Source organism: Triticum dicoccoides, chromosome 1B (genome assembly GCF_002162155.2).
Source record: "Triticum dicoccoides isolate Atlit2015 ecotype Zavitan chromosome 1B, WEW_v2.0, whole genome shotgun sequence".
Lineage (NCBI taxonomy): Eukaryota > Viridiplantae > Streptophyta > Magnoliopsida > Poales > Poaceae > Triticum > Triticum dicoccoides.
This window is the reverse complement of record NC_041381.1, coordinates 687,041,425-687,067,499: the sequence shown is the minus strand read 5'-3', so window position 1 is coordinate 687,067,499 and position 26,075 is coordinate 687,041,425. Positions and strand designations below refer to the sequence as shown.

Genomic DNA, 26,075 nt, shown 5'->3' with positions numbered 1-26,075 from the left:
CCCGCGCCCAAGCCTCGTTCCCTCCGTCCAATGGGGGCAACGGGAACCAGGGGCGCCAGGGTGCAAAGAAGAATAAGAAGAAGGGCCCTCCCCGCCCCCGGCCGCCACTCCCGCTGCCGGCGCGGTCGCTCCACCTCCGGGCTCCGCTTCCGCCTCTGACGGTCCGCCGTGCTTCAACTGCGGTCTGACCGGACACTTCCAGGTGGCGTGCCCCAACCCGCCGATGTGCTATCTCTGCAAGGACTCCGGACACTCCGCGATTCTTTGTCCGGACCGTCCGGTGACGGACGAGCTCATGATGTACGGGCACGGCATCGAGGACATGGGCTTCTTCCACATCGAGGTCCCGGAGCTGCCTCCTCCCTCCCCCTCGCTCCTGGCTCTCGTCACCATCGTTGGCGAGGCCGTCGCCACCCCAGAGCTGATTGAGGCCGAGCTCAACCACTTATGCAGATGCAAGTGGGATTGGCAGGTGATCGCCTCCATGGCCAACTCCTTCACGGTGATCTTCCCCGACGCTCTGAGCATGGGCTTCAGTACCCGCAGCGACAACATCACCTTGGCCCTCAACGGGATTGTGGTGAACATCTCCGAGCCGAAGTGGGATCCCAAGGCCGTGGTGGTCCTCGACACGGCTTGGATCCTCATCGCTTCGAAAGTTACTTTTGCTTCTCTCGGGTTTTTTTACTCTCCTATTTTTTTTCTATCATATTTTTTTTCGCGTCCAAGCTCCTGGGCAAGGTGGTGGTGGTCGACGAGCTTTCTCTCCGCAAGGAGGAGGAGGTCCGGGTCAAGGTGAAATGCCTAGACTCCTCCAAGCTCCACGCCACGATTCGGGTCTTCTTCAACGACGACGGCTACGACCTCAAGATCTGCCCCGAGCCTCCGAACCACATCGGCCGCCCCCGCTTCTCCGACGACAGCCACTTGGGGGGCGGGCCTGCTGCCGACGACGGCGCTCACCGCCGCCGGTCCCGCCATCCATGCCTCGAGGATCCCGATGATGACGAGGACCTGTCCGAGCGCTCTCGCTCCCCATCCCGTGAGCCCGCCAACCCACCTCCGGGCCGGGGCGGATCCGGGGCTGGTCGCACCCGTGTGTCGGCCACTAACCTCGAGGCGGCGCTCCGCCTGGCCTCTGCTCCAGCCGCGCCTACTTCGCCTCCGTCTGAGTCGGCCAGTGACATCTCCAGCGCGGGCCTGCTCGTCATGCCGCCGTCGTCGCTGCGCTCCCCCTCCGTCGTCTCCGCCCTGCTCTCCTCGCCGGCGGCCCCGAACCCCCCGGCCACCCCTAGGTCGACCTCCCCGGTCCTCATGGGTGGTGGTGGGGACCCCCCCGCCGGCGCTCCGGCTCCGCTCTCCCCACCTGCAGACGCTGCGGATGGCGACACCCCGGTGCCCGTCGCCCTGCTCCCTCCGCCGGTGGCCTCCGGCACTCTTCTCGCTCCTCCCACCTCTCAGGCCGCGACGGTGGTTGTGGTCGTGACCTCCCCGACCGCCGCTCACCCTCCTCCGACGGTCGCTTACGTCCGACGGCCCCGCTCCACATTGAGGCCGGTGACGGCGTCCCGCCGTAGCGCCCGCCTCGATGCGACCCGCCCGGCGGACACCCCGGGTCCATCCATCGCTGAGCGCGCGGAGCGCCGGGCTGCGGTCCGGAACCTCGAGTCAGGTGTGTATTCCGTCCCTCCCAGTTCTTCCTGTTGCTCCTTTTCCGCACTTGAGGCCGTCCCTCTTGGCCACCTCGCCAAGGTGGCCACTGACTCGGCCATAGTTTTCAGGGGGGAGGTTGGACCCCCCTTAGAACATATTGCGGCCATTAGGGCTCGCGAGATCTTAGACGGCAAGCTGGCTGAAACTCGGGCACGTTTTCTCTGGCCCTCCGTGGATTCGACCGCTGCACCCGTGGGCTTGGGCCCTCAGGTGGCTGATGGTGTGATACGTGGCCGCACTCGTTCTCGCACTGCCGCTCTCCGCGCTCAAAGCGCCTCCCGTGTCTTGGGGTCAAGCAGCCCCCCTATGGGGGTTTAGATGCGGGCCCTTTTCTGGAACATCCGCGGCTTCGGCCATGATGGCCGCTGCCGCCAACTCATCGAGTACATGCGAGACGAACACATTGACATCATTGCCATCCAGGAAACCATGCGAACTGAATTCTCCCTCCAGGAGCTAGAGTGTCTTAGTCCCCACCTCTTCGCCTGGCATTGGCTCCCTTCTAGTGGGACCACTGGTCATTCTGGCGGCATCCTGTTAGGCGTGAAGGATGCCACCTTTGAGGTTGGGGGCATGGATCGGGGGGAATTCTTCGTGAGTATGGAGATCTTCGAGAGGGCCCTCAACTTCAAATGGCAGGTCGTGATTGTGTATGGTCCGGCCGATCATCGCCGCTCCCCGGTCTTCTTGGAGGAGCTTCATTTGAAGATCTCCAACTCTCTCCTCCCAGTCGTTGTGGGCGGAGACATTAACCTCATCCGATCCCCGGATGAGAAGAATAACGACCGGATTAACCTCCCCCGGATGCAGTTATTCAATGACTGGATCGCGGAGCTGGGTCTCCGCGAACTGGACCGGACGGGTGCCCGGTTCACTTGGACAAACCGTCAGACTGACCCGAGGCGATCTGTTCTGGATCGCGTCCTAGTTTCCCTGGAATGGGAATTACGCTGCCCCCTAGCCTCGCTTCGTGCGATTACCAGGATCGGCTCTGACCATGTCCCCCTCCTCCTCTCCACCGCCGACGAGCGCCCCCCCTCCCCGCCACGCTTCCGGTTTGAGCTCTTCTGGCTCAACCAGGCCAGCTTCCGGGAGGCTGTGGCTGCCCACTGGATCTCTGCCCGTTCTTCCCCGCATCGCACCATGTCGGCTGTTGACTCGTGGCACTTTTGTGCCAAGCTTGCCCGCCAATTCATGAAAGGGTGGGGGTGCAAACCTTGGCCGGGATCTCCGAGAGCGGAAAAAGGCCCTTCTGCTGGCGATTCAAGCTCTGGATGCCCGTGCCGACACATCTGGAATCTCCCCAGATGAGTGGATGTTGCGATATGACCTTGAAGACTAGCTTTCAACCATCTACACTGATGAAGAGGCCTACTGGCATCTGCGTGGTACCCAGCGGTGGGTACTCCGGGGAGATGCCAACACCGCATATTTTCAGGCGGTGGCGAACGGCCGCCGACGCCGCAACTCCATCCACTGCCTCTGGGATGGAGAGACCCCTCTCGTCCGCCCCGCGGCCATCCGCTCCCATGTGGATGGATTTTACAAGGCCCTATTTACCCCCACCCCTCGGGGTGGGGCTAGTCTCGCCCTCGACATTTGGTCGGGTGCACAATTGGTCTCTGATGCGGCCAACGCCGCTTTAGTGGCCCCCTTCGCCGAGGATGAGGTTTTCCAGGCTATTAAAGGGATGAACCCCACCTCGGCCCCGGGGCCGGATGGCCTGCCAGTAACGTTTTTTAAGACGTTCTGGCAGATCATCAAGCCAGAGGTCATGGCACTGTTTGAGGAATTCTTCTCGGGCACTATGGATCTTGGGCGCCTTAACTATGGCATCGTGACCCTCATCCCCAAGGTCCCGGGTGCCTCCGACATCTGCCAATTTCGGCAAATCACTGTGATCAATGTGATTTTCCGGATCTTGGCCAAAGGGTACGCCAATAGGGTGACCCTGCTCGCAGATGCCATTACCCACCCGAATCAATCCGCCTTCATTCAAGGCCGATTTATTCTTTATGGCGTTCTGGTATTCCACGAAGTCCTTCATGAGGTCCGACAGAGACACCATCGGGCGGTGTTTCTGAAGCTTGACTTTCTTAAGGCCTACGACACGGTTCACTGGCCCTTCTTGCGGGAAGTGTTGCTTCGCAAGGGCTTCGACGACCGTTGGGTGACTAGGGTCATGCAACTTGTCTCCTGCGGACGGACTGCTGTGAACATCAACGGGGACATTGGGCCCTACTTCCCCACCCTCTGTGGGGTTCGTCAGGGTGATCCTTTCTCCCCCTTTTTGTTCAACATGGTGGTAGATGCTCTGGCGTCCATCCTTGATAAGGCCAAAGATGATGGCCATATTCATGGCATCGTCCCTCACCTCGTCGGAGGGGGAGGGGTCTCCCTCCTCCAATATGCGGACGATACCATTATTATGGTGGAGGGCTCCGCCCATGACATCGCTAACCTCAAGTTCCTCCTCCTGTGCTTCCAACAGATGTCGGGCCTAACCATTAACTTCGATAAGAGCGAAGTGATGGTGCTCGGGTTCCCCCCTGAGGAAGCACAGTCCATAGCGGACCGCCTTAATTGTAGGTTGGGTTCTTTCCCCACGACATACTTGGGGATCCCCATCAGTGACTCGCGCCTCACCGTGGCGGACCTCCGCCCCACGGTGACCCGTATGCAACATCGTGTTGAACCCTGGAAAGGGCGTTGGCTGTCAAAGGCTGCTCGGGTGATCCTAATCAACTCTTCGCTCGCTAGCCTTCTATGGTTCCTCATGAGCTTCTATAGCCTCCATGAGACCCTCCATAAGGAGATCGACCCTGTTCTGGCTTGACCGATGGCTTGGGGACTCCCCCTTGGCCGCACGATTCCCTGCGCTCTTCACAATTGCAGTTGACCCTCGTATCTCTGTCGAGGCGGCCCTTATTGACTTAGGGCGCCTCGCCTTCCGACGCCCCTTCGGCCCTCCAGAAGTGGCTGCCTGGGACACCCTTATGCAGGACATCGCCCTCCTCCCTATGGATGGAGTTGGCTCCCCGGATATAACGTCTTGGCGGCTGGAGCCTTCTGGCTGCTTTTCCACCAAATCCCTCTACGCGGCCATCGCCCCCTCGACGGCCCTCGAACCCTTTAGTTTGATCTGGGATATCTGCCTGCCCTTGAAGATCCGGATCTTCTTATGGCAGTGGATTCGCGGCCGCCTCCCAACTGGCGTGGAGGTCCGTAAGCGTAATGGACCTGGGAACGGGATGTGCCCCTTGTGCGACACGGTGGAGGATGCTAACCACATCTTCTTCGCGTGTCCTACGGCCCAGTTCCTCTGGTCCTGCTTCCGCGAGACAGTTGGGGTCAGTGGTGTAACACCAACTTCCCTGACCTGCTTGCTGAAATCATGCTCCCCCCTCCCCCCCCCCGCGCTACCGCCATCTCAGATGGCTCTGCGTTGGGGTCCTCGCCTGGACGCTTTGGACCGTCCGCAATAAGCTTGTCATTCAGAAGGTCCCTCTTCGACGTGCTACTGACGCCATTTTCAAAATGTGTGGTTACTTGCAGCTCTGGCGGCCGCTTAGCCGCCCCCAGGACCGGGACGTCATCAACAACCTCATCGCCGACCTTCGATCGATGGCCTTCAGCTTGGCGCCCCCGCTCCCCCCGCCACCTCCGGAGCCAGACTAGATGCTGTGCAGCACCCTATTTGTGCGTGCCTTTTCTGCTTTTCAGGGCTTGTTGAGTTGTGCCCTCAGCATTAACCCTATGACTTCTTGCCGTGGTCAGACTTGTGCGTGTGTGTGTGTTGTGGTCGAACTATGTTTGGAGGTTGGGCTTTATCTATAAAGCGGGGCGAAAGCCTTTTTCGGTAATAAGTGATCATCAAGCATATATACGATCTAAATGAGCAGGTTTAGAAATTAAAGTTTAGGCACTAAATTTAGAGATTAAAGCCCCATACTCCATTTGCACCATAAAATGGAAGTTCTTCTAAATATAAAGATGTGTCAAGGAAATTAATCCATAGATTATTGGCACAGTAGAGAATTAGCTCTATTATAGGAAGTTAACACACCTTTATCGGGGGACCAAGGGCCATGTCAGCTTCTAGACAATTTATCTTGATCACTCGATCTCCCTTATCTACGCAATGTGTGGCAACACTTGCAGCATTTGCAATGACAATAATATGGTTGGTAATTGGGTCAGGTAATACGGCAGCTTTTATCAAATCCCAATCATCGGTGGACCGTAGACCATCAATAACGACGACACATTCGTCATCACTCAGAATCTTAGAACACTGTTGAATTGGGTCTTGGCCTTCCATTATACCAAGTGCTGCAATTTTCTTGGCTTGAAGATCATCTGAATGAAAATCCAATAACAAGCGCCAAGAGAAGTCTGTCAAGTTGAAAGGATGGGGCACATCAACCCAGCTAAACCTTTTAATTTTCTGTTGAAAGATAACCGGTACCGGCCTCTCTTGATATTCCCACTCCCAAGAAGCATCAGACCTAAGCATTAGACTATAGTACAAGATTCTAACAAGAGTTGATAACCCAGCACCAGCAGGTCCCCACAACGAGATCACACCAGGATTGTCTAAACGAAACCAAAGGTCACACACTTCTTCCTGATACATGTCTCCAAATTTTGTGAACCATTCACGTGTCTCCCCCAATCTGACGGAGAAAAGGCGACCCCTGTGAGTAGCCTCCTTTCCTCTAATTCCATAGTTTTGGCAATCCTACAAGTAAAGATACATAATAGTTAAAACGATAGGTGCAAGAGTTTGACATGCTGCTAGGAAGACCCTCCGGTGGTCCGATCGACCTCCATCAATATGATTGTTGCCCATCAATGAGATGGTCGATGACGAAGAGAATTGGGCTCAATTTAGGTTGAGGTTTGGAAGCATGCATACCTTTATCAAGGGGCGAAGCATAGTGTGGGCTTTCAAATCTTCGATGTTGAGAACCCCATCTTCCTCCTCTACGCAATGTGTGGCAACACTTGATTCATTTGTAATGATAAGAATACATCCTTTAATAGGCTCGGATAAGAAAGCAGTTTTTATTAAGTCCCAGTCATGTGTAGACTGCAGATCATTAATAACAACGAGGCAATCATCTTCATGCAGAAACTTGCAACACTCTTGAGTTAGGCCTGGCTCTTCCATCATACCAATCATTGCAATTTCTTCGGCTTGAAGATCTTCTGAGCGGAAACTTACAAGTAAGCACCGAGAGAAGACCTCCAAATTGAAAGGAGCGGGCACGTCGACCCAGCTGTGTCGTTGAAATTCAACTCCATCGAATTGTTTACTCTTATACACTATGCTGGTGTACACTTTATTGATGAGTGATGATTTGGCATCGCTAATCCCCCATACTGAAATCACACCACGACACCTTATTTGCCAAATAAGATCATGCATACCACTGTGACGCCCTGCCTGCAAGTAAGGGCCATAATTGTTAAACTAGAAGGGCAGGACTTTAAGCTTCAAATTCCCATTAATCCACCTGTGCATTCAACTTTAAGCTTCTACTTGAAGTGCTCCTTTTCCCCCTTTCACAAAGTACACGCTTTTCTTTGTTCAGGGTTGGGGCTTTCTTGGTGTGTGAGTGGGTGGGTGAGGGGGTTCTTACAGGATCATTACAGTTTTGTTAATAATGTAGTTAACATATTCTACCTATTTTTACTAGGATTAACTTATCCTACCAAATTCTGAAACTAGATACCCCGTATTGCAGCAGTTAGTCTCCATGGATTCTGTTTTACTACTATTCAGTACCTGTGTCAGGGTGCACTACCTGGGTTTGACTAGGAATTAGTACGTGACAAAATTCAATTTGATTATATATCGAGTCCATTATTTAAACCTAGTCTAGCTTCTTGTTTCTTTAGGAAAAGTACATTGGATTTTATTGTAAAAACTGAATGGTGGTAAGAAATCCTATTTCCTACTAGTGCAAGTGTTTTGATTGTTTTCTAGAAAATTATGTAAGATGTCCCACATTTCATACAACACCATAAGATGATAAAAACGACAGCCAAATAAACATCAGATACATATAGATAATTACAAGTAAATCAAATTTGCAATAATCTACTAATATAGCCCATATTTCTTTCGGATTCAATATAGTACATTTAATATAATGGAAATCAACCACTTAAATCCAAATACAATGTGCTGTTAGTTCGTCGTGAGTACGAAGTCCAAGCCAATTAGAATGCATCATTTTTAAAGAATAAACCACATGTATTTGTTACATATGTATTTTAACCATTTTGACATCCAGATATTAGAACTCTGGATGCTTTGGAAACTGATGGACAAAGAATAAATCATAGATATTAATAATCCATCCCTTTGGAAAGAAGATTTCCTACAAGGAGCAGGTGAACCTCTGTAGTCTGACCATTCATATACATAACAAGATATTTAGGTTGATTCAATGGAAATGCTACCATATATTTGCCATCAAAAGTAGATTCATAGTATCACAATTATATATACTACCATCTGTACCTTAATATAAGATGTTTTTGCAGTTCGAATTGAACTGCAAAAACATCTTATATTAAGGTACATAGGTAGTATTTTTTAACAATGTATTTATATAAAAAATAGAATATCTCTGCATGGAACAATGTGCCAGAACCTAAAACGACATGTATTGTATAAATGCTAGAAACAATATAGGAGTACTAGCTATTATGTCTACAGCCAACTAACAATGGTCAATTAAGTGAGATATAATTTGCATCCATTGTTTGGTATTCCTTTTGAGAACCTAACTTTACAACGTCCTTAATGGAGATACTGAGTAAGAAATAGACCACAAACCTATGATTAGTCTAGTACCCCATCTGTTCTAATATACTTAGCACTTCACAAAGCATGGTATAAATTTTGTTTATCTTTGTCAACTATTTTATGTGACTATTATTTCTGTTCTAGAAAGTATGTAATTGTTGTGATTGATTAGATGAAAACAGTGCTATCAGATTTATTACTTTTTGTAATAATTTATTACATATTTGTATAAAAACTAAAGGTCAAATTACACATTGGAGTCCTTTAAAAGTCAAAAGCTTCAAGTATTTTGGAATGAAGTATAGTTTGGAAGTAGAAGACGTTGTTCTGGGTTAATTACCTTCTTGGAGAAGGCACAAAGAGATTGATCATCAGAGAACCTCCTAAGCTCTGAAACTTGGTACTCCCCACCCCCTGTGCACAAGAGTGCATTCCTTAATTGCTTTGTGGACACGATGATTCGGCTGCCATTCTCATTGTCCGGCAGGTACTCTCGGATAGCATCCCAGTCCGCCACACCGGATACTTCTTCAAGAATGATGAGATACTTGTGCACCTTCACTTGTTGCATGAGCTCAGCCTTCGTGAGATGATCTACATCTATGTTTTCTTGGTGAGATCTCACGTAGAACTGAGTCAGCAAACTCTTGAGGAACTCGTCAGGTTTAAAAGGATGCATCAACTTCACCCATGCACGTCTTCTGAATGCTCGGCAAATATCTGGGTCACTATACAGCATGCTGAAAATGGACGTTGTCCCAAGATCAGCTGCCGTACTTTCCCATACAGAGATCATTTGAAGGTCACTGCCTTCACCTAGGATCAACTTCTGTAGGTCGCTCATGCCGCGTCGCCTCCCAGCAGCCTCCCAGACCTCAGTTAGCATGTGGAATGCTGATGGGTTGGTGGTGGCCAGGGCAGCCAGCTGCTCGGTCGGTGTGGCGGTCTTGGCATGGGAACCGGAGTCGCTGATGAGGTTGTAGCGTGTGTTCCTCTGGCTTACCTCCTCAACCCTCGCCTTCAGTTGCTTTAACTCAGCAACCGCCCTGTCGAGGTCCCGAGTCCGAGGTGGTGCCATGCAGGACGGGACCAGGCGCCACAACCAGATCAAGGCCGAGTTGTTGTCCAGGTGGACAACAAACTCAACACAGTCTTCGACATCGAAGGCAAGGTCTCGGAGCTGCCTCACCCAGGTCTTCACCACTTCATTATTGGCACGCTCCTTGTTGGCAACCTTGAGGAAGGACTGCATCATCTGGAACTCGCCTGTGATGTACCGCAGGTCTTGCTTCGCCGTCACCCTCAGCTTGTTCTCTTCATCGATCGCCAACTGGACCCTGCTCAGCGTCCCCTCCACCGCCGTCTTGGTCAAGCCAAGCGCGAAGTCCGCCATTGTTTGTTCTCTCAAGGGCTCTAGAGTTTGTTCCCTTCTTGTATACTAGTATGGGTGGAAGGCAGCGCAGGTGACCCGCTAATCTGCAGATGGTTTATAAAGAGGGAGAGAAGATGGAAGAAAACCATATCCAGAGGAAGCATCTATTCGTTGAGCAAGCCAGACATTTTGGATAGCATCGGGTGCGCTGCAAAGCTGATAGCCTTGTGCATTAGGTCACCTTTGCTCGATGCCTTGCCTCTTTTCCGTCTTTCGTGTTCAACACAGCGGCATCAGGTAACAGAGCTTCATCCACCTCAGAGAGAACTTCTTTTGTGGTGGCAGGTAGCCTTCTTTCACCAGGGAATCATGCATTTTCCATCAGGTCCACAAGTTAAAGACAGAGGTGCCCGATTCCATGCTTGGACATGAGGAGCTAGCTGTCCTCTTTCATCAGAACACAATACTCTTTCCATCCACTAATTAAAGAATAAAGACTAAAGGCATAAGTGACTACTTTCTCAGCTGCATAACTAATTAAAGACTAAAGAGAGAGAGGTGGATGATAAATCTGGTCGGCGTCGTTGATTCTGTTCCATCTTTCGTGTTCAGTAGCTCATCTCAGACGGAATAAAGCCTTTTCCGTCAGGTCCACAATCTAAAGAAGGAGATGTCCCATTCCGTGCTTGTAAACAGCCGGGGAGTCCTGTGGTCACAACCCAGGCTGTTGGTAAACATGAACTGTTTCTATACTACAACATCTACCTTAGAGCCCAGTCCGATGGTACTTAAAAGCCCATAACTGACACATGTCAATCTGTTTCAATACCGTTTCTAAATCATGACACAACAAAAACAAGAATTGATTTGAGTCCCAGGGATCAACACAAGTAACGGAACTACGGGGCAATAGACAGCACAGTTAGCATGTACTGCATACAAAAGGATAATTATGGGCTCGAATAAGCTTATGAACTAAAAGTGACACCAGTAGAGGTTGCGTAAAACAGACCGGAGCTCAGGAGTCAGAACGGAGATAAATATGACAAAGTAAAAAAAGAGTAACACAAGTTTGATATTCAAAAAGGATATCTATTGCTCATTAAATTTGCTAAATGTGACATACAGTAGAAAGAAGAATGATTCAGTAAAGCAACTCCACATCTACTCCTTTTCTTGTGTCATGGTCTATTCGTTTTTCAGAAACTCAATGCCTTTGAACTGTAGACCTGTAGCGTATCAAACTATATGGATCAAAAACATACTCACGCTGATAGTGAAATTTCTGTTTATAATCTTTCAGATTGTGTTGATGCCTAACCAACCGGATTACTCATCATATGCCAATTTTTTTTTCTGATGCGAGAACTTAAAATTAGAACTTGGCCTTGTAAAAGAGAGAGGTTCTATATTCTGCCGTGAGGCAAAAATGGGAGACCCGCTAGAAGGACAGCGCCCAATCACATAGGCCATGGAAATAATGTGCATTGCTTGCTTAAATCTGGCGCTAAATGTTGGCTTTTTGGCCATGCCTGGCATCAATCACATTGCAGCAAATAGCAAGGAGGGATTCACTGATATAGATTCCAAATCTTGGCAATGAGTGAGGAATGATGGAAGCGATGTGGGGAAGATCGAGGGCGGCGGACGCTAAGAAGGGCGGACCTGGGTGGGGGGAAGTAGCGGATGACGTTGGCCTGGCTCCCGGAGCACGCCGACGAAGGCGTCGGCGGTGCCCGCGTAGGGCCGCATGAGCCTCCCGCGGCGCAGCACCTCCGCTCTTTGCCGCCGCGCCGCCCATCGCGAAGTCCGCGGCCACCCTTGACGGCGACCTAGGAGGGAGGATGGCGGCGCTTGTCGGTGCTCGCCGTCCTGGACGGCCCGGCCGCGGTCCACTGCTGGACCGGGAGAGACCGTGCGTTGTTGGGTAGTGGGCCAAGCCTGATGGAGGTCATCTGGCCCAACCAAGCCAGCAGGCCTGAAATGAATTTCAGGGGCATAGCCCATGAATCTCTCTACCTTTATGAAGCTCTGCTTATTTTCCTGAAAAGAAAAAGGAAAGAAATAAGCTCTCATGCTTGCACTGTTGGTCATTTGGTGAGAACAAACATGAGTTTAGTATCCCACCACCTACCAGAGCAAGAAAGGGCATTAGATGCAAGCAAGAAATGATCGAAGAAACTACAAGTGTCAAACAAGAGGAAACTCGAGAAAATACTACTCCCTCCGTAAAGAAATATAAGAGCGTTTTAGTTCACTTACTAGCCAACTTATACATCATATATCTCCTTACATGCATGCTGTGAGTGAGAGCTGATCTAGGAGAACAACGCTCGCGTCGCCTCCAGGGGGGCGGCTCGGGCGCCCTAGCCGCATTCTCCGCCGCCGCTGGAGGAGGCCGGCGAGCGGATGGCGGACCTTCCTCCTCTCCTCGCGAGGGGATCCTCTGGCCGAGACGTGATGGCGAACCTGGTCGCCCGGCGTGGAGGCGGAGTGGGCGTGATGGGGCGGCGGCCCGATCGGATTCCGACGACGGTTGTGCCTCCACGGCTGCGGGGGCAGCGTGGGGCCAGCCATGGCGGCTGGCGGCGGCAGATCTGGGGCCCCCACCTCAGATCGGTTCCCCTCCAGATGGTGTGGGCTCGGGCGCCGGCCTGGCGGCCCTGAGGGGCGGTGGGCGCGCGCCGAGGTTGCCCCCACTCACCGGCGTGGTTGGGGGTGGCCAGGGGTGTGTGCGTGAGGTCGGCATCGCTCAGAGTCGGCCCTGACGTGCGCGGCGGTGGGAATCTGGCAGGCAGCGGCCAGCCGTGAATCCCGGTAGCGTCATCTCCGACTCGATCTGCTCCGGTTCATGCTAGTTCCAATACCTACCCGATGCTGGCTAGACGGATCTGGCGGGTGGGCATGGATCCTGGGGAACTCCAGGCCGGCGTGGCGGCCGCACCAAAGTCGACGCCCTCGGCACCGATTCCCTTCTTGGAGGCTTCGGTGTGGATCCTATGCCCCCACCTCTGCCATGAGCGCAGGCGAAAGCCTCTGTTCTTCTGTTTGGGCGATGATGGCACTTTGGCGTCGTGTTCCTTCCTGAAGGCGTCGGCCGAGGACTGCTCGGGGTGGTGGAGTTGCTGGTAGTTCGGAGTCGACGCGAGATGGCATGTAGGTGGAGCGGTGTGGCATCAGCAGTATCATCGACGATGGGTCTCGGCAGCATGGCGCAGTGGAGACTCGGCGTCCGATGCGCGGAGATGGACTCGCGCAGGAGGAGGAAGTTGTCTGACGTCATGGTGGCGTCGACGACAGCTAGACCGTGCAAGGTAGATGCGGCAGTACAGCTCTAAAGATGGATTGGTGGCAGGTGGCTGCGGCGGCCTCATACCCGGCAGGCGTCCTGGTTGAGGAGTGCGCCGGACCGGTGGGTGCCCCATTCCCGGCAGGCGTCCTGGATGGGACCTCTGGTCTTAGATGTTAGGTTTGGCTGCAAGGTCTGTTTGGTATTAGGCCCAGACTATCAACATCCTTTCATCATTTGGATAGGAATAGCGACAGATGTTGCCTAGACGGTGGCTTTAGTCTTATTGGGTGATTAGTGAAGCTGTGTCCGCTGCCAAACTTGAAATATTGGGTCAGTCCAAGCATCAGGTGGCAGTACAGACTTCTGACCACAGCTGATTTCCCAACACCAGCAACTAGGACCTGAGGAATCTAAACTGTCGCGAAGGTCAGATGCTGATCCATTCTGACGCCCAACAAGTCTAAATGTGTTGATCAAGTCACGTGCCTCTGCATTCCTGTTGGAGAATACGCGAGAAGCACAACCCTGCAAGTCAGACGCATAATTGTTAAATTAGCACAAGCCACGCCCACCAGCTCTGGTCAAGTATATCTATACAAACTTATAATATAGCTCTAACCAGAACAAATTCATAAACATAGACATTGGATCCATAGATGTTTAGGTTACACATAGACCAAATTGATGCATGCGAATTAGTCCATTTTTGCGGTTTCTTGTTTCAATAGGTGATCATTAAGCATATATACGATCTAAAATGGCGGGTTTAGAATGTTTAGGCACTGAATTTAGAGATTAAAGTTCCGGACTCTACTTGCATCATTAAATGGAATCTTTTCTAAATACATATGTGCATCAAGGAAATTCATCCATAGATTAACGGCAAAGTAGAGGATTAGCTCATCATATATAGGAAATTAATAGACCTTTATCGGGGGACCATGGGCCATGTCAGCTTCTAGACAATTGATCTTGATCACTCGATCTCCCACATCTGCACAACGCGTGGCGACACTTGCCAGATTTGTAATGACAATAATATGGCTTCTAACTTGATCAGAAAGTAAGGCAGCTTTTATCAAATCCCAATCATCAGTGGACTGTAGACCATCAATAACAATGACACATTTGTCTTCACGTAGAAACTTAGAACACTCCTGAATTGGGTCTTGGTCTTCCATCATACCAATTGCCACAATTTTCTCGGCTCGAAGATCATCTGAATGAAAATCCAGTAACAAGCGCCAAGAGAAATCTTTCAAATTGAAAGGGTGGGGCACATCAACCCAGCTAAACATTGCAATTCCCTCTTTTCGGTAAACTGGACTCTCTTGATAATCCCACTCCCAAGAAGCACCAGATCTAAGCATCGCATGATAGTACACGATTCTTGCGAGAGTTGATTTCCCGGCACCAGCAGGTCCCCACAACCAGCTCACAGCAGGACTGTGTAAGCGTAACAAAAGATCATGCACTTCTTCCTGATACATGTGTCCAAATTTTGTGAACCATTCACGTGTCTCTCCCAATCCGATAGAGAAAAGGCGACCCCTGTTAGTAGCCTCTTCCCTTCGATTCCATATTTCTGGCAACCCTACAAGTAAAGACATATACATAACAGTTAACCGGCTGCTATAAAGACCCTCCGATGGTCCGATCAACATCAATATGATTGTGCCCATCAATGAGATGCAGAGAGATTGGGTTCAATTTAGGTTGAACTGTGTAAGCATGCATACCTTTACCAAGGGGCGAAGCATAATGTCGGTTTTCAAATCTTCAATGTTGAGAACTCCATTTTCCTCCTCTACACAATGTGTGGCAACACTTGATTCATTTGTAATTACAAGAATACATCCTTTAATAGGCTTGGACAAGAAGGCAGATTTTATCAAGTCCCAATCATGTGTGGACTGCAGATCATTAATAACGACGAAGCAATCATTTTCACACAGAAATTTGCAACACTCTTGGGTTAATCCCGGCTCTGCCATCATACCAACCACCGCGATTTCTTCAGCTTGGAGATCTTCTGAACGAAAACTTACAAGTAAGCGCCGACAGAAGACCTCCAAATTGAAAGGAACCGGTATGTCTACCCAGCTGTGTCGTCGAAACTCAACTCCGTCGAATTGTTTATGCTTATACACTATGCTGGTGTACACTTCATTGATGAGTGTTGATTTGTCATCGCTAAGCCCCCATACTGAAATCACACCACGACACCTTATTTGCCAAATAAGGTCTCGCATGCCACTCTGACGCCCTACCTGCAAGTAATGACATAATTGTTAAACTAGAGGGACACGAGTTTAAGCTTCAAATGCCCATTGACCCAATTTTTCTCATTTTTCACAAACTATATTCCTTTCTTGAAATCACAACAGGGGTGTTGGGGGCGTGGGGGGTGCAGGTTCTTCGGGGTTATTGTGCTTAAATTAGTATAGCTAAAGTACTCATACCCCATATTGCAGCAATTAGCCTTCCCGCATTCTCTTTTACTATTTAGTACCTGCGTTAGGGTGCACGTTGGGCTGACTAGGAAATATGTGAAAAAAAAAACAATTTGATTATATAGCTATCCCATTATTTAAATCCAATATGTCTTCTTGTTTTTCCCACACAAAGTACATTTTATCAAGAATACTTGCATGGTGATAAGAAAGGCTATTTCCTTTTAGTGCAAGTGTTTTGATTGTTTTCTAGGAAGTTCTCCAAATTGTCCCACATTTTCACACAACACCATCAGATGATAAAAAGCATTGTTTATAAGGCGGTAAGGCGACCTAAGGCGAGCACCACTCGCTCTAGCACCTAGGTGACGCCTAAGCACCTAAGGCGGGCATATTTGTAAGGCGCTGCCAGGGCACCTTATCGCCTAAGCGTCCAAGGCAGGACCAACATAAGATACATATACATAGTTACCGTTGAAGTGTAAATGTGAATTGCCTAGCCCTTTTCATCATTTCGTACTTTTGGTTGCGTTGGCTAGTGCATGAAGCTTAACTTGGTATCATGGCCTAAGGCCTTGAGTTCAAGTTCTGTCTTTCGCAGTTTATCCAAAAATTGATGTTGTCCCCCTCTATGTCCACGTATAGGCCTCTTAAGCCATACCTCTGAGTCTATTCACGTGTTGACTTCTCGCCTCACACGTGCGAGGGGGTGTTGAAGTGTAAATGTGGATTGCCTAGTCCTTTCCATCTGATCGGACTTTTGGTTACGTTGGCTAGTGCATTAAGCTTAACAGTTACAAGTAACTCAAATTTACAATAATCTTCCTATGTAGTCCATATTTATTTAGGATCCAATATAGTGAATTCAATATAATATTCCCTCCTTCCGAAAATATAAGGCACGGTAGACTTTTTCGAGTCTTTAACATACAATTTTAACTATGATTTTCACTTATAGTATGTGCATAGAATTAGTATAAAGATATATGAGATAAAACTATTTTCCAAGACAAATACAATGCTATCATTTATACATGCTAGATCCATATATATATTAGTGGTCAAAGTTGTTCATTAAAGACCGTGCAAAGTCAAACACGCCTTATATTTTGGAAAGTAGGGAATAGAAACCAACTACTTAAATCTGAAAACAACGTGTTGTTAGTTTGTTGTGAGTAAGTTTACATTGCCAATTTTCGCGAAGCCCACACATAAAAATAAAGTTCCAGAGCCAACTAGAATGCATCATTTCAAAAACAAACTACATGCATTTGTAACACATATGTATTTGACCGTTTGGCCATCCAGATATTTAGAACACTGGATGGTTTGGAAACTAAAGAACAAAGTATGAGGTCAGATACAAAATTCTAAAGAATAAACCATAGATATTAATATTCCCTTTCTAAAGAAGATGTGTCCTACAATGTGTGCAGTTGAACTTCTCAAGTTTTGACTATTCATATAAGACGTTAGGTTGATTCAATGAAAATGGTACCATTAGATTTGTTATCAAAAGTAGATTTGCAATCTTATAAATTGTTCAATAATGTATTCATATAAAAATATAGAATCAAATTCGTGCATTAAAAAATGTGCCCAAACCTAAAACGACATGTATCGTAAAATGCAGCAAGCAATGTAGGAGTACTAGCTATTAGGTCTACAGAAAATTACCAATGGTCAACCAAACTAAGTATGACACAAATTAATTCCAGTATTTGCTATTCCTTTTGAGAACCTAACTTTACAACAGCATTAGTGGAGATATTGAGTAGAAATACACCACACAAGGGTTGTGTGCATCGCTTGATGCAGAGGCCAGGGGTAATCCTCCTTTTAGAAAAAAAAAGAAATACACCACAAGCCTATGATTAGCCTAGTACCCCATCCGTTCTAAAATACTTGACACTTCAGAAAGCATGGTATCAAATTTCTCTATCTTCAACAGCTAGTTTTTAATGGTATTTCCCTTTCACAAAGTATGTAATTATTGTGATTGGTTAGAATAGAGAATAGTGCCATCAAATTTATCCAAAAAAAAGGTATAATAATCCGTAACATAGTCGAATAGAAATTAATGGTCAAATTACAAGTTAAAGTCCACGAAAAGTTAAAAGTTTCATGTATTTTCGAATGGAGTATAGTTTGGAAGTAGAAGAGACGTCGTTCTGGTATTATTACCTTCTTGGAAAAGGCACAAAGAGATTGATCATCAGAGAATCTCCTGAGCTCTGAAACTTGGTATGCCCCTCCTGTGCACAAGAGTGCAGTTCTTAATTGCTTTGTCGACACGATGATTCGGCTGCCGTTCTCATTGTCCGGCAGGCACACTCGGATGGCATCCCAGTCCACCACAATGTATACTTCTTCTAGAATGATGAGATACTTGTGCGCCTTCACTTGCTGCATGAGCTCGGCCTTCGTGAGATGGTCCACATCTATGTTTTCTTGGTGAGAGCTCACGTAGAACTGAGTAAGCAAGCTCTTGAGGAACTCATCAGGTTTGAAAGGATGCATCAACTTTACTCATGCACGTCTTTTGAATGCTCCACAGATTTCTGGGTCAGCATACATCATGCTGAAAATGGACATTGTCCCAAGATCAGCTGCCGTACTTCCCCATACAGAGATCGTTTGAAGGTCACTGCCTTCACCCATGATCAACTTCTGTAGGTCACTCAGGCTGTCTCGCTTCCCAGCGGCCTCCCAGACCTCAGTTAGCATGTGAAATGTTGATGGTAGGACTGGACGCTCGAGCGAGCTTTTCGGCTCGGCCCGAAACTCGCTCCAGCTCGGCCCGACTCAGCTCGGCCCGACAAGAATATAGGCCGAGCCGAGCTGCATATTTCGGCCCGTTCGACGGCCGAGCCGAGCCGGTTTTTGCTCGGTCCAGCTCGGTGGCTCGTTTCGCAGCCCAGTTAAGTTTCTTTAGATAATTTTCAGCCCATTGTCTAGCAACAGCAGCCAGCCTACATGAGCAGCCCAAGCCCACTACAGAGCACCCCGACTCATATGTGCCTCCCCTGGCGAGCGAATGCACCCGACGCTGCTTAGGGTTTGCGCCTTGCCGCGCCGCCGCTGTCCTGCCAGTGCCACCACTCGACATCGTCCTACTCGCCGCACCCGATGCTGGATGGCTCGCCGTCGACTCCAACGTGGTACGTGCCCTTTCGCCGCTGCACCGGATGCCGCCGTTCGTCGCTCCGTGATTTCACCTCCAGGCCTCCACCATCCCCAAATCTCTTCCCTTTTCTCTCTGTTGATCTATGCTGCTGACGACAGAGTGGTTTGAAATGTAGTTGCTGTTCAAAATTCTGTTGCTCGGATGTATTGATGGACTGTTGTTGTCGAAAATTCAGTTTGCTCTGTCGTTGATAGACTGTTGCTGTCGAGAATGCAGTTAGCTCTCTTTATTGATCGAGCTGCTCGGGCTGGACCGAGCCAGAGGCAAAACGAGCCGAGCCTCTAGAAACAGGCTCGTTCAACTAACGAGCCGAGCCGAGCCCGGCTCGCTTTAGGCGAGCCAAAGCCGGGCTCGGGCTGAACTCGGCTCGGCTCGGCTCGTGTCCAGCCCTAGTTGATGGGTTGGTGGTGGCCATGGAGGACTGGTCGGTCAGCATGGTGGTCTTGGCTTGGGAGCCAGAGTCATTGATGAGGTTATAGCGTGTGTTCCTCTGGCTTACATCCTCGACCCTCGCCTTCAGCTCCTTTAACTCTGCGACCGCCTTGTCCAAGTCCCGAGATCGAGGTGGTGCCACGCAGGACGGCAGCAGGCGCCACAACCAGGTCAAGGGCGAGTTGTTGTCCAAGTGGATAACAAACTCAACACAGTCTTCGACATCAAAGGCAAGGTCTCGGAGCTGCTTCACCCAGGTCTTCACCACTTCATTATTGGCACGCTCCTTGTTGACGACCTTCAGGAAGGACTGCATAATCTGGAACTCGGCTGTGATGTACCGCAGGTCTTGCTTCGCCGTCACCCTCAGCTTGTTGTCTTCATCGATTGCCAACTGGACCCTGCTCAGCGTCCCCTCCACAACCGTCTTGGTCAATCCAAGCGCGAAGTCCGCCATCGTTTGCTGTCTGAAGGTTTCTATAATTTGTTTCCTTCGCGTGTACTGGCGTGGCTAGAAGGCAGCAGGTGATCCGCTAATCTGCAGATGGTTTATAAAGAGGGGGAGAAAATGGAAGAAAATCATATCAGGAGAAAGCATCTATTGGAGCAAGCTAAACATCTTGGATAGTATCCGGTCTGCTGCAAAGCTGAGTCTTCTACTCACGTGCACACACACACACACACGCGCGCGCGCGCGCACGCGCACACGCACACGCACACGCACACGCACGCACTACACTGACAGCGTTATGCATTAGATCACCTTTGTGCGATGCTTTGCTCTTTGGTGATAGAGAGCTGCAACCATCAACTTCCGTGATGGAGGTAGCTATCCTTCTTTCATAAGAGAAATCTACCAGGGTGGTATTACACTATATTTATATTTTCAATATCATTTTGTTCTTACTTTTTAATTGCTCTTTTTATAATTCAAAATTGTGAGGTAAATTTTTATGCAAAACATTATTGACAAAATTTATGACGTTCTGCGATAGCTAGCTTTTTCTTTGAGTTTAACACAAACTCATTATTTAAGGAAGCATAGCTTCTACCTTTTAATCCTTATCCGCATGCCTTTTTCTCATGAGGTTATACATGTCTATTTAAGTTTTTCAGCACTGGATTGCTGATTGGCCATGTGGTACCATCAAGGCCCACAAGAGCCCCTAGGTGCTCGTGTGCGATTATAAGTTTATAACTGATGATGTATTCCTGCAAAATAAATAGAACTGATGATGTATTAAGCTCCACAACATTTTCCATTTGGTGCATAGTGGACAGCTAAAGCGTGATGATAATGTCAAGAGAGGTCGGCGTAGACCGAACTTGACATGGGAGGAGTCCGTAAAGTGAGATCTGAAGGATTGGAGTATCACCAAAGAACTAGCCATGGATAGGGGTGCGTGGAGGCTTGCTATCCACGTGCCAGAACCATGAGTTGGTCGTGCGACCTCATGCGTTTCACCTCTAGCCTACCCCAACTTGTTTGGGACTAAAGGCTTTGTTGTTGTTGTTATATGCATAATTAATTAGCATAATGACCATTGAATAACTAGCAACAGGAAAGAAAAACAAAGACTGCAATCCATCCCAGAAACAAAGAACACACAATACAAAATCTTTTTCGGAACAAAGCCATTGGTGTTTGTTCGGGCTACAGTTATGTCGCAAGCAGGAACAGCAGTTTAGGAAATCTGATAGCAAACCTAGATGAGGAGGCATGCATGCTTAATTTTCACAAAGTTGTTCAATATTGAAAAAAATATAGATGGAAAGCCATACAGAAACCAGATGGAAAGCATGGAGTAAACAATGAACCACAAATTAAAGGGATGGAGCGCAAAATTACCTTCAACCAGATGGATGGCTGGTGTGCATTTTGCTCCGGAAGATCTTGCTCTAGCCAGTAGTGCAGCTTGTGGAAGTGCCAGGAACGGAGCTTCGTTTATATAGATAAAATGGGCATTACATTGGAAGTTGTTTGAAGAGACCCTTCTTAAAATGTTAAACTATGTCTTTGCAAGCCAGCTAGTCCTGAGTAGTAGTGTGATTCAACAATTAATAGCAATTGTTTAATTAGGAATGGAGTAGTTGGGAGTAGGACTGGACGCTCGAGCGAGCTTTTCGGCTCGGCCCGAAACTCGCTCCAGCTCGGCCCGACTCAGCTCGGCCCGACAAGAATATAGGCCGAGCCGAGCTGCATATTTCGGCCCGTTCGACGGCCGAGCCGAGCCGGTTTTTGCTCGGTCCAGCTCGGTGGCTCGTTTCGCAGCCCAGTTAAGTTTCTTTAGATAATTTTCAGCCCATTGTCTAGCAACAGCAGCCAGCCTACATGAGCAGCCCAAGCCCACTACAGAGCACCCCGACTCATATGTGCCTCCCCTGGCGAGCGAATGCACCCGACGCTGCTTAGGGTTTGCGCCTTGCCGCGCCGCCGCTGTCCTGCCAGTGCCACCACTCGACATCGTCCTACTCGCCGCACCCGATGCTGGATGGCTCGCCGTCGACTCCAACGTGGTACGTGCCCTTTCGCCGCTGCACCGGATGCCGCCGTTCGTCGCTCCGTGATTTCACCTCCAGGCCTCCACCATCCCCAAATCTCTTCCCTTTTCTCTCTGTTGATCTATGCTGCTGACGACAGAGTGGTTTGAAATGTAGTTGCTGTTCAAAATTCTGTTGCTCGGATGTATTGATGGACTGTTGTTGTCGAAAATTCAGTTTGCTCTGTCGTTGATAGACTGTTGCTGTCGAGAATGCAGTTAGCTCTCTTTATTGATCGAGCTGCTCGGGCTGGACCGAGCCAGAGGCAAAACGAGCCGAGCCTCTAGAAACAGGCTCGTTCAACTAACGAGCCGAGCCGAGCCCGGCTCGCTTTAGGCGAGCCAAAGCCGGGCTCGGGCTGAACTCGGCTCGGCTCGGCTCGTGTCCAGCCCTAGTTGGGAGGGTATGAATGGATATGTTTGGCCAGATTCATGCATGTATCTATCAATGTATAATTTTCCACAAAAAGTCGTAAATGGAACAAAGAAAACAAGGCTGGCGGGCAGATAGTGATGCTCAAGTTATTGTCAAAGATACACCTGCCTCTGTAGAATGCATGCAACCACATGTACTAGAAAATTATAACTTTCCACATAAAGTCGCAAGTGGATGGCCAACTTGAAATATATATACATAAATGTCAACTTTGGGCTGCTAACAACTCTTGGCAACAAAAGAGAGCGAAAGGATGCAAAACACAATAGGCGCTAATTCCCGTGCCTAATAATTACAGGCAACTTTGCTGTGAACGCTGACGTGGAATGATTACTTTTTCATCAATCAATCAGTCACCAAGAGTGGTTGTTGCAGCTGGGGTCACTAAGGGCCTGATTGGATTGTCATTTTCCACACCTTTACACCTGTAGAAGATACAGACCTCAACTCTGGCTGGAAATCACACATGGCTGGTGAAATACACTTGTAAAAGTAATACAGGTGTATAAAATTACCCCTATTCCAAGCGGGGCCTAAGTGGTTTTCTATAGAGTCACAGACAAGCATAACTAGACAAAGGATTCCCAGCCAAAGTTCACAGTAGGATTGCCAAAGTTCACAACGCAAATAGATGTGGCGTACACACAAGTTTAAGCTACCGGTTTGAACTCCCGATGTTGATTTTCTTGGATGAGTTCTCAGATCCCAGCCGAAATTATTTGCACAGCCTTGTTTCTCTAATGGCTGTTCAACAGCAACACAAATGGGCATCATGAAGATACTCGAAAAGGTCTATATTCATCATCAGATGGTGTGTGCGGTTACCATGCACACACCCATGTTCTTTCCGCCAAGACGGTGAGACTAGAGAAAAAAGGCAAATGCATACTGTAAAACGTTTGGTTAGGTAGTAGTTTCAAGTGCAAACCTTGGGCTTGGGTGCCATACAGGGCACGGAGATCGGCTGATCAGAGTTTGGAGGCTCATCATTAATATCCTATATCACAAAACAATAGGGTTACAGAGTCCTCTTGTTGCAGTAATAATACTAGGAGACAAACAGAAATTGAGAATACCTGGATAACAACTGGCCGCTCTCCCCTTAGTGTCATTTCCATGACCCTGTCAAGAGTTAAGTCCAATATGACAGTTTAGAGACAACTTCTGGTTCAGTATCAACATGTTCAGACTGAACTAAGTTGCACGTGCTAGTGTGAGCCTGTGACAGAAAGACAAAGGAACTAAATGCTTAGCCCACTAGATTAACAAATTACAAAATATTCAGACTGAAGTAACTAAGCTCTCATGCTAGAGTTAGTGCGTGACAAAAATAGCGAACCTCTGTATATAATTTTTGGTGCCGGGGCACCACAGGAGTCACAGTTTCAGGGTCAGGAGTCCCTATGAAAGTAGGAATGAATGTCAGAAAAAAAAACCGAAGAAAAACAGAAATAATATAATCTCAGAAGAGCTGCAAAGGAAAACCTGAAACATCCACACATTATGTGCTGATTTTAGCTTCTGCTGCAGTGAAGAAAAATAGCTAGTTTAAACTATGAACATAAACACCAGCAAGACTTCGCTGGGACCTTCTAAGAAGTATTTATCAGTTTAGCTGACCTGGATAACTCTGCAAGAATGGTCAGGTACCCCTGATAAATACAGGAAAACAGAAGGCAATGCAATTAGACGTGTGTTGATGAAGCCATTTACAGCAGCATTGAACTGAACATACAACTGAAAAGGGGGAAATTAATTAGGAATCGCCATTTACTACTTATAGAGAACAAGAAACAGAGAAACAATCAACAATCTTGACAGAGATGATTTCAAATGGTGGCAACAGTGCGGTGTTCAAAGGAATTACATGAATCAGATCAGCAATAACCTAACCTGGCGCCAGTGAAACCTAACACTGTCTAATTAGTTCCACAATTTGTCTATCAATCATCACATAAACAGAAAATCGAAAATTCATTAGATAAATTCTGAACTAGACGAGCTAGCTAATCAACCACGCAGCCCTAGCAGCAGCATCACCAGCGAACTGTGGATCGATCTGCTTGCTCTCTGCTAACCCTAGCAGTAGAACCACGGCGATCAATCGGCGAGAGAGAGAGACAGAGAAGGGTTCCCCTCGAATCGGACCTGCATCCGGCGGCTCGTCGGCTGCGCGCGACGCCGCCGAATCCGCCATTAGAACTTCTGCGGGAGCACTAGAGGAAGACGAACTGGCCAGGAGGCAGGAGGGACTGAGGGAAGAGGACCGGAGAGGACTTCTGTCTGACTGACGCGCGGGCCCAGCTACCCTGTCTTGAACCAGGCTCTGGTAGACCGGTACCCAAACTCGCAAAGGTGGCTAAATGGGCCGGTCCTGGCGTGCTGTCCAGTAGCCCGCGTGCCCGGCCGTAATGGACCTGGCCCGTGAAATCACTAATTAAGGAGTAATTTTTTCAGAGATCACTTTCATCTTATAGATTGCGACAAGTGGCGCGCTACATTGTTTTCAAGAGGCACGGCCGTGTCTCTCGCACAAGCAAAACCATGTCTCTCGCGGATGCAAAATCGTGCATCTCATTAAAGGAGAAAAAACATGCTTTTTTTGTTTTCGTGAGCCACTGCAGTGCCTCTCGCGGAAGCAAAACTATTTCTCTCGCGGAAGTAAAATCGTGCCTCTCGCAAAAAAAAAATAGAGAACACGTTTTTTTCGTTTTTGAGAGGCACGACCGTACCTCTCGCAGAAGCAAAATTGTGTCTCTCATGAAAGGAAAAAAGAGAAAACATGTTTTTTAATGTTTTCGAGAGACATTGCGGTGCCTCTCACGGAAGCAAGACTATGCCTCTCACGGAAGAAGAACAAAGAAAACATGTTTTTTTTCATTTCCGAGAGGCACGACCATGCCTCTCACGGAAGCAAAACATGCCTCTCGCAGAAGTAAAACAGTGCCTCTCGCGAAAAGGAAAAAAAACGTGTTTTTTCATGTAAGTTTTTTTGGTCCAAAAGCTAAGGGAGACTGGTGATAAACCGAAAAGTGAAAAAAACAAGGCAAAACCTCTAATAAGCCGAAAACGCGTGCGAAAAAATAAAAATAAAAGTCAGAAGAAAGCATCCAGAGCGCGACACGTGACGGTGGCTGAGAGAGCGTCAAGGGGCACGCTCGAAGCACTTCCCGAGTTACCCTTCAGGAGGTTGGGAACGAGCGCTCTTTAATTAGTTGCTTTCCCTGGCCCGACATCTTTGTAATCGGGTCATGCCGACATGTGGCCCGTCTAGGGCCATGCCTGGGCCACGAGGCTGGGCATGACACGGCCCGTTTTATTTTTTTACATGTTTTAATTTGTTTATATATTAGCCCCCCCCCCCCCACACACACACACAGTCCAGATAGGCTCGAAATGAACCTCCTATATGGCGCGTGCCAGGTGTCGTGCGAATGCGCACCCTCCATTTCCCTGGCACCAGTTTGGACGCACCCATTTTGCGGGGCAAGTCGTCCCCCGTTTTTTTTTCATATTTTTTGTTTTTGTTTTATTCTATGTTAAAAAAGTTCAGGATTAGAAAAAGGTTTTGAAATTTCCAAATATTTTGAATTGTCAAAAACAGTTCTTGAATTAAAAAATGTTCACGATTTCAAAAGAATAAACATTTTTTGAAGTTTAATGAACATTTATTGTATTTTCATAGAGAAATTTTATTGGCATTTTTTAATGATGATGAACGCTTTTTTGTAATTGATGATTTTCTCTGTGAATTCAATGAACATTTTTGGAACTTGATGAACAAAATTTGTATTCGAGAACTTTATTTTGGAATAATGGATGAACAATTT

At 48.3% G+C, this 26,075-nt stretch overlaps 1 protein-coding gene, 1 long non-coding RNA gene and 1 pseudogene across 6 annotated transcripts in view; all 3 read right to left on the bottom strand.

Moving 5' to 3' along the window:
* The window catches only part of LOC119349687 (disease resistance protein PIK6-NP-like), a 23,614-nt gene extending 13,128 nt beyond the window's left edge, over positions 1 to 10,486 (bottom strand). Inside the window, exons 1-3 of the mRNA XM_037617771.1 lie at positions 8,874 to 10,486; positions 6,632 to 7,162; positions 5,780 to 6,454 (exon numbers count right to left, since the gene is read on the bottom strand). Of these exons, the coding sequence (XP_037473668.1) occupies positions 5,780 to 6,454; positions 6,632 to 7,162; positions 8,874 to 9,926 (2,259 nt within the window). The 5' untranslated portion in view covers positions 9,927 to 10,486. The remainder of the gene's footprint in view (positions 1 to 5,779; positions 6,455 to 6,631; positions 7,163 to 8,873) is intronic.
* A 3,016-nt stretch (positions 10,487 to 13,502) lies between these two features.
* Positions 13,503 to 20,872, bottom strand: LOC119349686 (annotated as a pseudogene).
* Positions 20,873 to 22,345: 1,473 nt separating this feature from the next.
* Positions 22,346 to 24,509, bottom strand: LOC119312684. Of its 5 annotated transcripts, none has more exons than XR_005151412.1 (7): positions 24,394 to 24,509; positions 23,866 to 23,897; positions 23,731 to 23,769; positions 23,585 to 23,646; positions 23,322 to 23,464; positions 23,174 to 23,242; positions 22,346 to 22,989 (listed from the first exon to the last, which is right to left on the bottom strand). It is a non-coding gene; the product is annotated as an uncharacterized LOC119312684 (long non-coding RNA). The 5 variants fall into 5 exon arrangements; XR_005151411.1 differs by having other exon boundaries at positions 22,346 to 22,670; XR_005151408.1 differs by having other exon boundaries at positions 22,346 to 23,242.
* Positions 24,510 to 26,075: the final 1,566 nt, after the last annotated feature.